At 54.5% G+C, this 12,873-nt stretch overlaps 2 protein-coding genes across 2 annotated transcripts; both read left to right on the top strand.

Moving 5' to 3' along the window:
- Positions 1-313: 313 nt before the first annotated feature.
- LOC122373665 (collagen alpha-2(IV) chain-like) lies at positions 314-6,293 on the top strand (the record flags this gene model as incomplete). The annotated part of the gene is made up of 7 exons (XM_043351955.1): positions 314-397; positions 686-937; positions 2,012-2,402; positions 3,720-4,064; positions 5,340-5,442; positions 5,815-5,854; positions 6,219-6,293. Coding segments are annotated over 7 exons (1,290 nt in total), but the record flags the coding sequence as incomplete, so codon positions are not given.
- Positions 6,294-6,305: 12 nt separating this feature from the next.
- Positions 6,306-12,577, top strand: LOC122373662. Its single transcript, XM_043351953.1, has 7 exons — positions 6,306-6,417; positions 6,990-7,195; positions 7,513-7,631; positions 8,374-8,519; positions 8,678-8,819; positions 9,129-9,346; positions 11,355-12,577. Exons 1-7 carry the CDS (start codon positions 6,350-6,352, stop codon positions 12,064-12,066), a joined length of 1,611 nt encoding a protein of 536 aa, XP_043207888.1. The 5' UTR covers positions 6,306-6,349; the 3' UTR covers positions 12,067-12,577.
- Positions 12,578-12,873: the final 296 nt, after the last annotated feature.

The raw sequence follows: 12,873 nt of genomic DNA, 5'->3' as shown, positions 1-12,873 counted from the left end.
CTGGTACTTCCGTCGCAGCATGTATGTGTTGCTACTGCACTATTCTATATCGATGTCGCATGGTCTGTTCCTCTCCGATTGCCTCCAGAAGCACCGCCGAAGATCGATGTTCAACTAGTTGTGACCACTGTCCCTGGTCGTAGCGATAGTTGCATGCCTCGCAGTGTGGTCTGCTTCCGCTCGCTGTGGCCTCAGGACCGGTCGGGTGACGACTGCTGCTCTGGAGATCTCCGAGCAGCCAGCAGTCGGTGGGACGGGCCAGTCGACCAGTCGCGCCGCTCCCCTGCCTGACGCCGTGTATCGCCCCTTTCAGTTCGGCATGCCGGTCGGCGGCGGCCAGTTTGGTGGCGGCGGCGGTCCGCAGCCGAGCCCATTCACTGCTCGGATGGCCAGCCCGGTACCGCCCGTCCAGCAGCACCAGCAGCACCAGCAGCACCAGCAGCACCAGCAGAACCAGCAGCAGCAGCCGCGGCTGGCGCTGTCGGGCCAGCAGCCCTCCGCGTTTGCCTCCGTTCCGGCGCCGGCGACGGTCGGCGGCGGGTTGATGCGAGGCGCCGCTGGCGTACCCAACCGGCCGGCGCTCGCTACTGGTCACAACGGCTCTCTGGGACCAGGGGCAGGTCTGCGAGGCTACCCCGGCGAACCCCCGAGACAGCCGGGCGTCCGTCCGGCGGGCCCCGGCCAGGGTTACCCGCCGGCCAGCCAGCCCCCAGCCGCTCAGGGTTACCCGGGCAGCCAGAGTGGCTACCCGAGCACCTCTGACGGCTACTCGACGGCCAACCACCAGGGCTACCCGGGTTCTCAGCAGGGGGCCGGCTACCCTCCGACGGACGGTAGCCAGTGGCCGGGCCAGGCCGGAGTCGACAGCGTGCCGGCTATGAACGGCCCCGTCCTGGCGCCGTCGAGCGCCGACGTGTCGCTCGTCAGCGCTGGCCAGGTGAGCGGACTCCAGCAAATCAGCGCGCCCCGTCGGAGCCGGGCCGGGAGACTGGGCCCGACTCGGGCCTCTGTAGGACTTGGCCCGGTCGGTGACTTCGCACGTATACGTCCCAGGCTATGTAGAGGCTCGAAATGAGGAAGAATTAATGCACATTTAATGATAGATATTTGAGTATGATTTTATGACGAAAAGGCAAGGGCGGTAGCAGCGATGGAGAATATGTACTTCCGATAACATATAACACCACCGAAACATAAGAGCGTTACAGCGATGAAATCATGTCAAGTTAGCCTCCGGGAAGTCATACAAACTGAAACAAAACTGGGATGAGTACCTTTGGCTGATAATTTTGTGACCGCTTGTCTGGTCCTGCTTATCTAAAATAAATAGAATAGTTATACTTTATAGACCGGAGACCCGTTACACTACATTTTTAATGATGATATTTAACTGTATGCATTAAGATTGAGTATTTTAATCTTCACAACAATGTTGGTTGATTTCACGGCATTTCAGCCAGTGATATACGGGATTCTATTTTAGGTTGAGCGCTTATACACATTTTGACAATGAAAGTGTTGTTTTTTGACCAGCCATTTTCACTTCATCATGACTTCATTACTGACACATTCTAAAACCAAAATATTTAATTAGTTTCAAATGCCTATAAATATGAGCCGGCATTTATATCTGGTGTTCAAGTTACACTATATGGGTACAAATGTAAGAGAATTAGACTACAAACAAAGTGTAATTCTAATCAAATCAGAATATGAGCAGCGATTATTGAATTCGGCCGCCATTTTACAGGGCCTTCAGCCGTCGTCAATGATCGACCAGACAATGCCGTCAGCAATCGGAGCTTCATTCTCACAACCGCAGCAGCAATACCAGCAGCAACTTCAGCAGCAACAACAGCTACAATCGCAGCAGCAGCAGCACCTCCAGCAACAGCAACAGCTCCAGCAACAACAGCAACAACAACAGCAACAGCAGCAGCAGCAGCAGCAGTACCTTCAGCAGCAGCAGCAGCACCAGCTGCAGCAGCAGCAACAGCAGCACCTCCAACAGCAGCAGCAGCCGCAGCAGCCCCAGGCGATGGGCACATTCCAGCAGCAGCAGGCGGCGTCTCTGGGCCTGTCCAACGCCACTGGTGCCGTACCAAACAGCTCGTACCCGGGCCAGCTGCCGGCCGACCAGGTCCTCTCCGGCCTGATGGTCTCCGCTCAGATGGCCGCTGCGCAGACCATGCCTGGCCACATGCTGTCGGCCCAGCCGCTGCCCGGCCAGCTGGGCCCGGGCCAGCAGAGCGTCCCGACCTACCCGCCGGTGACGGGTCCACACCAGCTGTACCAGCAGCCGCAGCAGCAGCACCCGACCAGCATGGCAGGCAGCGTGCGGCCGACCGGCGGCCAGGGCTCCTCCATCAGCGGCATGCTGGCCGACTTCAGCAGGGCGCTGGGTGAGTACACGCTCAGCAGGGGAATAGCCATCGACCATACCAAAACAGAAACTCACGCCGATATGCGCTTCGAAAGGACATCATAGCTACGCTATGCCGCCTTTTTTGTCAATTATTTGGGGTTAAAGGAACCCTTCCACCTTAACATTAGTTTTGAGTTGAGATAGCCAAGTTTGCGGCCAGGCTCAGAAACCACCATTTATTTTTTTTTCTTGTATTATTTTAATTTCATCCAGGTCGCAACCCCCGCAGCTTTATGGTGTTCAAGAAATTTCTTCCCTTTACTTGCAGGGTGGGACCAGCGTGGTCCCTATCTCTTAACCATTACGGGAATCTGATGACGTCATCAGGCTTTCGAACGTCCGTTAAATGTTTGACTAAAACGTTTTGTAGCACGCGGTGGTATATGCTGCTTTGCGCGCAACAAATGCCGCACTTTCAAATAAAGTCGCTAGGAACAGCGGAGATCCCAAAAAGTAAACAAAAGTAAAAGTCTAATATCTTGAAAACCGGTGAATATTTTTCGATGAAATTTGGTAGATATTCGTTTTTGCTCTTTCTGAACTGAGCGACATCACTTTCATGCCAATTCATTAACTTTTTTGAAGGTGGGAGGGTCCCTTTAATTAATATTTGTAAAACATCGTTGGTTAAATGGCCCCCGTAGAAATTCCGCTGCTTCGCCTAATCGAACGACTTGTGTACGTCCTCTAGCGCTCGTTTATAATCATTTCCGCTTCATATTTACCTAAAATACTCATTAATTTCATCCATAGGACCCTTTTTTCTTTATGCATGTTCTCGATAGGCAGCGACGGCAGCGTGGTGTCTGTGCGACTCTGTCCGGTCCGTCGGCGCCTGTTTGTCTGTCTGTCTGTCTGTCTGTCTGTCTGTCTGACGAGTCGACAGGCGGTAACGAGCAACCTTGTTAGGGTCACTGGGAGCGCAACACGATCCGGCCCTCCGCGGGCTGCATCAATACGCGCGGCTGATTGAGCCAAATTACGCCCGTAGGCACCCAGCACCACCCCTTCGATATGTAAATGTTAACGCTATATCTTTTAAAGCATTGCGTGCTAGTTTTCGAATAATTAAGAACACCATGAACTAATTAAATGTTTGACAAATTCAATGGGTCTATGAGTCAATGGGTCTGCCCCCACACCAAACGTAGACTATGGGTCACTTGACGGCGTTTCGGCTGTATTATTGTCGTCTGTCGGCCAATGACGATCTTACGGCCTGAGCTGATGTATGTCTCACCTCTGACCGTCTCATTATCACCTCTGACGCTATATCACCGGACACTTCCTGCAGGTCTGGGCGGTCAGACGGACAAGTCGGTGCCTCGCTCGACGGCTCCGGTCTCGGCCGCCGGCTACATGAGGCCCCAGGCGAGCTATGGCCGGCCGCCGGTGTCGATGGCGGCACCGATGGCGGCGCCGGCGGACCCGGCGGCCGCCCTGGACCCGGCCTACGGCTACCCGTCCGGTCTGACCGCCGAGCAGGTCATGTACCACCAGCAGATGGCGGCGCACCACCAGGCGCAGCACCAGCGCAAACAGCGCCTGCTGCAGCACCAGCAGCCCAACACGGCCGGCGCGGCGCGACTCTACCAGGCCGTGCCGACCGCCTCGCTGCTGCCGGGGTCGACCGTCACAGGTGAGTCGGAGACAGTGTGAGACAGAGATAAACCGCCCGAGACAGACAGTGCCGACCGCCTCACTGCTGCCGGGATCGACCGTCACAGGTGAGTCGGAGACACTGTGTGACAGAGACAAACGTCCCGAGACAGACAGTGCCGACCGCCTCGCTGCTGCCGGGGTCGACGGTTACAGGTGAGTCCGAGACAGTCCGAGACAGTCTGAGACAGAGACAAACGTCCCGAGACAGACAGGGCCGACCGCCTCGCTATTGCCGGGGTCGACGGTCACAGGTGAGTCCGAGACAATCTGAGACAGAGATAAACCGCCCGAGACAGACAGTGTCGACCGCCTCGCTGCTGCCGGGGTCGACGGTCACGGGTGAGTCGGTGACAGTGTGAGACAGTCTGAGACAGTCTGGGACAAACCTCCCGAGATAAGTACTGTGCCGACCGCCTCGCTGCTTCCGGGCTCCACAGTTACAGGTGAGCGGTGCCCCGGACAGACACTTCGAATAGACTGTTGAAGTGTTGAGTGTTACCAACAGATATTCTGGTACATACAGTCTAAGACAGACAGCCTGAGACACACAGTCTGAGACAGGCAATCTGAGACAGACCGTCTGAGACAGACACCCCGAAAAGGACAGCGAGGGTAACAGCTCGAAAGCCAGCGCCGTTTATCGACAGTCTGCTAACCGAACCGGTCAATACTGGCGGCATACATACTCTCATTACAGACATTACTAAATACATTGGTCTCAGGTCTGTATATTGGTATATTGGTCTGTCTCAAGATAAGGGTCCATATCTCCGGTCGTTAAAGCACAATGCGCCGATACCTAAGCTCGCCCGATCCCTAGACCATATTACGTTTTCTCGTAATGGACTAGCAAGAGACACTATTAGGGCTACAGACGCGTAGGTTATCTTACATTTGCCCGTCAGGAGGACTCACAGGAACCAGCTTGAGCTTTTTGTCTTAACAATTATTTTACGGTCTTGGAGCCTCTTATGGTAGGAAAATAGTATAACAGTGAACGTTTTTGTTTGGTGTTTGCAACGTTTTCAGGGGCATTCAATGAGCTAACTTTTGTTTGCTTTTATTCTCAAAGTATTCCGCTGCCACAACAAAAACTTTCCAGCACATTTAGAGCTCTGCAAATAGTTCAGCCGATCCCCCACGTAATCTTTCGTGACGTCGCTACAGTTCTATAAATACAGCCCGGCCGTCATCCGCTCGGGCTTAATTTACCGTGGCTGGGCCTTTAATAAACCGCATCATTTGTTCTCAGCGAGCGCTCAAATGAAGACGACCACGCCCATCGTGCTGGTGGCCAATCAAACGCCTGCTGTCATGGCAACGCAGATGACGTCTCACGTGGAGCCGATTGTGAGGTAATGAGGCCGGCGGCCGGCGGGGCGCCTTCCCTCCTCCCCCACCCGCGTGACGGGCGGCGCAGCGGTCAGTGTTGATGACGTCAGCCGAGAGATGTGTTGGTGATATGGGGCGCGGCTGATGCCTTGTGCCCATAAAAATTCAGGGTTTGTAAGTGCTGGCGACTTTTCAGTTTTTCATCTACCCGCCAATTATACAAATTAATTATGCTCACTTTATGTGGATACCGTATGTGTCATCGTATTTGTGAGGCTAATGATACACTGATAACACATTGTGCTTTGCTGAGATTCAGTGAGTTGAGGAGTGTACCGTGACAAAGTTGAAGTCTGACGACATCTATAGTGACAGAGTCGTGTTATTTGTTCCAGGCGACATCCAATCACCGGAGACCTAATTTATACCAGTCCGGTATTTATACAAGGTATGCGCCCGAGCCGAGCAATCAGCATCACAACGTTTTTTAGGCGTGGTAACTTACACGCAGTGTTTCTAATTATCTACTGTGATAGCTTGCGTACCTGTCTCAAAAATGACTCCTTTGATTGCATGTTATGACGTCTTAGCTGGTGCCTTTCTTTCTAAACATGGCTGAGCAAATAATATGACGGTGATGCTTCGTCTTAGCATTAGGTATCGGAATGTCATACCGTTCCTCGCATCCTCTCTGAGCACTCTATGTAAGCACTTCTTAGCTACCTCATCGCCTCTTCTAACTCTTCATTTACCTCCTCCTACACTTCTTGACCTCTCTGACTCCTGTCTCACCCTCTAGGCACTCCCGTTGGCACTCCGGTCACTCCTGCCGGCACTCCCCGAGGCCTGCGCGATGACTCGTCCGACACGATGAGCGAAACGGACAGCCAAAAGTCCCTGCGAATCCGTCGAAAGCTGCCATACCTGCCCATGGATCAGGAGGCTGCGCCGCTCCCCGTCGCCAGAAAACGCGACAAACACAAACTGCTCGGCAAAAGGTGAGTGTGATCGCTTCTCCTGTGGTCGAGAGCGACTCAGGTCTCCTGTATCTGCTCCGTGCCGCTGCCCAGAAACGTTCACGTCAACGATTACTTACAGTCGACCGAGTCTTTATAGTCTAGTATAATTAGCTACTGCGCTTTCATGCTAAAATTAGGCATGTTTCTGTCTTCAGAGAAAAGGTGCATAAGATTCTATTCTATTGCAGCAGCGTGACACTTTTCTATCTATAGATGTAGTGAAAAGGGTCATTGATGCCTACTGCTCAGCACAAGATGTATCAATTTCTTGCAGCTCGTCAGTCTTTCGATAGCGAACATTTTTTTTCATAAGTGTCCATGATAAGTGCTTATACTTTGTTCAACTTGGCACGGCTCCCCTTCTTTAACGCTATCTATAGAGGAGACTCAGCTGTGCTCGACCTGAGGCGAGTTAACAACCCTGAGAAGTTGAGCATGCAGCTTGGCGCTCCTCTTGCCGACCGGCTAACTTTTCTTAATCGGTATCGTGGGAAGAATGTCTGGCCTGCAAAGTTACCGCCGCGGAATGACGCCCTCCTCTGCTCGGCCAGGGGCCACGGCGGCCTGTACCGCCAGACGTCGCTGGACAGCGCGGACCTGCGGGAGCCCACCTCGCTCAACAGCCTGGCCATGGCGCGGCCGAGCACCAGCATGACGAACCTGGCCGCCGCCGCCAAGACGCCGCTGCCGGAGCTGCCGGCCCGACCCGGCTCGGCGCTGGGCATCATGAGCGAGACCAGTCGGCTGGCGTCGCTGGGTGAGTGTAGTTAGACTGAACAGGGAACAGCTGTGGTGGCCCTTACTGCAGCCTGGGGTCACCGTTCCCAGCTACCAGAGAAGAGTCAAAACGATCTCTGATATCTTTGGCTGTAAAAAAGAAGAAGAAGAAAAGCAGTCGACCATTTATCTGTGCCTATAGGTTATGACATTTTTGCTAGCCATTCCATAAAACGTAGGCTAACAATCAAAGTGATTTTATTAAAAATAATTATGTTATGCAGTTCGCCTTGCCTTGAGGTGCCCTGTTCCCCTATTGTGCCTTCATTGGAATGTGTGTCCTCCCGCCTGGAGCAGAGGCGGCCCGGGAGAACCTGAACGCCAGCATCGCGTCCGTGCTGCCGCCCGACCTGCAGCACCTGGTCTACAGTCGGCCCGGAGTCTCGTCCTCCTTCTCCGAGACGTTCGCCAACCAGGTGGGACAATTGGATAAGCTTAGCTTATTGACCAAACATCCACGGACTCATTTATGGACACCGTCCAATGTCAAGCGCACGGGCATCGTATGGGTGCTCGTTTGTATTCCAATTCACCTTCAAATAACCTTTATGAGCCCTGAAGATAATTCCGACTTCATTTCGACTGCACTCAGACTCGTCCCCGTGTGCACTCTGACATTTCTCGTCCTTTCCTCGTCTGTTCGACATCTGTACCCGTTCGTTCACTGCAGTCGCTCCCGCGGGTATTCCCGTCGCGTTCTGTCCGTCTCTATCCTACCGCCACAGCTCGGTCCGCTGTGACCCATCCGTACCAGCACCCATTCGGTGCCGGTGCCGCATTTTATCGCCGTCGCTACAGGCGTCGGCTAGCACCGGTATATCGGCCGCCGCCGCCGCCCGCCGACCCTCGTATCGACTGCTGAACGATGGGGCGCAGGAATGGCGACGCCCGGCTGGGAGGGGAAGGGTGGGGGGGTGGGGGGGCGGTGGGCGGCGGCGACGGGGAAGGGAGGGGAGGGGCAGTGGGCGGTGGGCGGTGGTTGACGGCGTCCTTGGCGCAGTGGGTGGCGGCGACGGTGGCAGTGGGCGGCAGAGACCGCACCTTGGTAGACCGGACGTAGTGGGTGGATGAGACAAGGCTGGTGATCTGAAGGCGACACCGACTCGCGTCGGTCTCTGCCAGAGAGGTGACCACCCACCCCGCTCCACTCTGTCTCAGCTGACGTACGCAAACAGCCTGAAGAACGAACTGCGGACCGCCTCCGACGACAAGCGCCGCCTCCTGGAGGCCGAGCTGTCGGCGCTGAATGAGGAGCGTCGGCGCACACTGCGCCAGACCAACCTGTCGCCGGCCACCCGCCAGAGGTGAGCGACTCGATTTTATTGTTTGTTCGTCAACGAATGCAGTCAAGCAATCAAACAAACTCAACCGAATTCCAAACTTCTGATGGTAACAACCAGACAGTTATGTGATGTCGGTTGTCGCGGAGGTTGTGAGACGAACCGAGCTGCTGTCCTTCCAGGATTGAGCAGCGGATGGGTCTGACGTCCTTCAGCCCGACGCTGCGCCGGCGCCGGTTCCCCGTCGGTCGCCGTCACCTCAGCGATCCAAAGCTGTTCAGCGCCAACGTCTCTCCAATCAGGGACGACGAGGATATGCTCATGGTAAGGAGCGAAAAATCGTCTCTGAACATGGCTAGAAATAGTTAGGGATAACTGCAGTGTCTTTCGTTGGATATAATAGCTCAAAGATAACTGTTTTGCGAGACTGTGTAATTTGAGGTTATTCACAGCCGACTAGCTACATCATAGTGAACTTCATTCAATAGTTCCATTGCTGGATCAGCACACATCCAATGGCTTAGGACAGGATCCGTTTAACATTCATACTCGCTTCTCCTCCTCGGCCTTCCATCGCATCTGTCCATCACCTGTCGACTGCGTGTGACCTGTGTCCCCGCCGTCCCACCGCAGAGCTACGGCGGTGTGCTGGGCTCACGGCTCAAGTCGCTCGAGTACGAGAGTCTGGACGGCGGTCGTCTGGACCGGAGCGGCGCCGGCGGCTGGGGTGACCCGTCCCAGCCGTACATCGGCTCGTACCCGTACGGCGGCGGTCTGCGCGATACGGCTATCAGCGCCTACCTGGGCGGCGAGGACGGTCTGGAGCGGCGGCTGGCCGGCGCCGGCGCCAGGTGAGAGCGTCTCAGCGCGCCCAGACCGCCGTCACCGCTTCTCTGTCTCTCGCTCTCGCTCTCTGGCTCTGTCTATCTCTCCCCACGTAGTCCTGAATGTCACGTGTTGCAGCGGCCGGCGATGGAGCCCGGTCGCCGGCCCTAGTCTGTAGAGGAGTGTGTGTGCGTGTTTCGTGTAGCACTCCCTGCCGACTGCCCTTACTCGCCGGTTCGCGCTCTCCGCTCCCTTTAGCTCGTGTATTTTTTTTTTCGAGAAGTTTAGGTGTGTGAGGATGCGTCGGGTGTGACGTGGGACGAGATCAATTAGGTGCGTTGAGGAGCGTGTGTGTTTTGTAGTGACTGTTTTCATTCACCCATGTTTCCTATTTTCTATAAGCCACATATTCTGGATCGTCAGGATTTGTCGCAGAAGATATCGAACGTAGCAAGCCTAATCATCTCCTCTTCATTTCTTGCTGAGTTGTTTTGATAGCTGCATATTCGTGAGTCTTATCTGATTATTTTTTAAAGCTTTTTTAGATGCTTTGTTATGCCTCATTTGCAGCTCTTCTGTTTGCGGATTTTCTCATGCCTAGAAGGAAGATAACAATTGAAATCTTGTGACGTGACGTGAACGACGACTTAGTTCATGATTGTATCATGTTTGAGTTTTAGGTATCATATTCACCTTTCCCTGAGCTGAAGTTATCCGAGCTGATTCCATATCTCTGGCTCATATTGTCCCACCTTTGCTGTCGGACAACTGCAACTATAGGAGGAGCCTCTATAGTCTACATCCCAACTGAGCCTGCCCTGACCGCAATAACTGCCTAGCCGAGAGGCGGCGCCTGTGTCAGATCAGCCGCTCTCCTATACCCACTCAGCAGCTGTGCCCTCGGTAGCAGTTTGTTTTTCTGTCTCTCGCACAGGTCCAATGAGGGCAGAGGGGTTTGGGATGACGAGTTCACCATGTAAAGACTGTCTTCTGTTAAGGTACTCTCTCGGCGGTGTTTGACCGGTTTTGCCTGCTAGCTGCATCCCCCGGCTTGGCGCTGTCCCGGGCGCCGGGTCGGTCGGCCGCCCCCCACCCAACCCCCGCTGTCGTGGTGCTTGCCTGCCTGCCTGCCGCCCCTGCTCGCGTCGGCGGCCCCTCTGCCGTGCTCGTGGAGTATGTGTATGGTTTGTCTGCGCTTACTGAGGTCATTGACCGCGCGAAGACGCTCAGGGGATTGACTAGAAAGGTTCGCCTGGAAGCTGCATCCATCGCCAGGCTGATGCAGCTCCTTTGTCTACTTTTTCCGCCTGTCCGATTTTTTGTAGTTTGGAATTTCATTATTAACTATGTAAATCGTAAACTGTCATGCGATGATTCCAAAAATATGTACGTTTTGATTATCGCTTGTATTGTGCATTTGGACAGTGTCTGCGTCGTACGTTTCAAGTTCTACGACCGTTTAGGCTGTATATTATGAGCTAATGTACAATCAAGCGATTTTTGAAAATGAACTATTCATGATATACTTTAACATATGCATTGCTGTCATGTATATTCTGCATTTGATTTATCATTAAGTTTATCTATAAGCATTTAATTATGTGAATCTCTTGCCGAATGGAAGTGTGTCGTCCTAAATTTTCGATTATTTTATTTTTGGTGAAGTGAAAGCCATTGAAACTGTATACCGCTGTTCCCCATTTCTAGTGTGCATCGCTCGTTATGGTTACTGAAGCTATAGCGCTTTGTTTGAGCAATTTTGGAAATACTTCACCACATCGGTTGATTATATTTTAGGAGAAAGTTATTTCCATATGAATGTGGCGCAGAATATCTCAATCATAGTGTAGAGGGGTTTCACCTAACCGATTTGAGGAGGAAACCAGCTCCACCGGGAAGCTGTTACCTGTTTCTAATGGCGACCATGGTTGTGGCGGTGGTCTGCTGCTGGTCGGCCGCTGCGCCGGCTGCGCGTGTGTCAGACCTGCTGGGTCGCTCGGTACGGTGACGCTGTCCGTATCTTTGGTCCGGTAGGTCGCTGCAGCGTCGGCTCAGTGACGGCGGCCTGCAGCCGTCCGATCTGTCGCGCGGCTACCCCGGCGGCGACTCCAGTCCGCGCCACCGGCTGTCGCGGCGCGCGCGCAAGCCCCGCTCGTGGCACCCGTCGCCGTACGGCAGCGATGACGAGGACGAGCTGATTGGCCGCGACGAGCGGCGCCACAAGATCAAACAGGAGATCTCGCGGCGCCGTCACCACATCGAGGAGAACTCGAGCCTGCACGACGAGCTGCTGCGGCTGGCGCGGCTGCGGGAGAGCGCCGAGCTGAGCCTGAGCGACCGCTCCGAGCCGGCCGGCGCGCCGGGACGACCCTCCGGCGGACACTCGGTGCTCAAATCCATTGACGAGATCATGCGCGACGAGGGCTACGGTCGGCGTGTGCCCGACCCGGGCCTGAGCTACTACAGCTCACCGCCGGCGCGCCGGCCCGACCTGGACGGCCGCGTGGGCCGCAAGTTCTCCAGCTCCGACGAGGAGCGCAGCATGAACCGTCTGGCAGCTACCTTCAACGCAAACGAACTGTACTATGACCCCATGCCCGAGTATTCGTCTTACAGCAAACAGAGAGTGGACGCGACGGGCGCACTTGGCATGGACTCTGCGGCCCGGTCGCGTCACACACAAAGAGCCGATGATCCCAGCGCGCGCAAATTATACAAAGGCAAGTATGACCGGAGGTGGCATTGATGTATCTAGTGTTGTGCGAGCAACGCTGTTTGGAATGGTTGTTGGACCTCCACCCTCTCTATCCTCGTCAGTCTTGAGCATTGGAGTTCGGTGTGATATGGTTTCTCTCTCACCGCTTAGCTTGTCTAGTGGCCTGGCCTGTGTATCCAACGCTTCAGGTGTTTTTTGGCTTCATTTGTTGTCGTGCCATACCTTTTTGAGGGCGGCCACACTGCTCGCGGCCTGTCCGTCACCCGCGCCTGCTTCTTTGTCACACGCCGTAACCGCAGCGTGCAACTGCTCTGTGAATGGCTGGCTTCACTCTGCAGCACCCGGCCCGCGAGCGGATGGGACTCGACTCGGCCGAATGTGACCCTATACCCACACGTCGGTTTGGTTTGTGCCTTACAAGGGCTCCAGATTTGTACAGTATTGTATGGTGATTGGTTTTGTGGCATTCCTGTCATATCATGAACGAAAAGCAAGGAAGCACAAATCGCTGCCACTGAGCCGCACGCTTTTGCTTGTGTTGTACAGGTACCGGCATCTGCGATGCCGGGCTCCGCATCGCGGGACCGCAGGTTGTTTGAGCAAGCACCTTTGTAAACGCAGCAAAAACGCCCGCCACCAAACGAGAGGATGAGCCTTGCACGTGCAGACCGCAGTCGGTGTGCTACGGACTGACGTGCACGGCACCCTATTCGTCGGTCTATAGCGGTGTGCCAAATTTGAGTGCAATCGACCCGGCCGTTTTCGAGATCTGGAAGCGACACCCTGCACGTGCGCACGTGCAGCCTAGGCCCCAATTGACTTGTGCACGGCACTATT

Source organism: Amphibalanus amphitrite, unplaced genomic scaffold (assembly GCF_019059575.1).
Source record: "Amphibalanus amphitrite isolate SeventyFive unplaced genomic scaffold, NRLGWU_Aamphi_draft 001532F_arrow, whole genome shotgun sequence".
Taxonomy (NCBI): domain Eukaryota; kingdom Metazoa; phylum Arthropoda; class Thecostraca; order Balanomorpha; family Balanidae; genus Amphibalanus; species Amphibalanus amphitrite.
The sequence above is the reverse complement of the archived record's forward strand: the minus strand, read 5'-3'. Positions and strand labels throughout refer to the sequence as shown.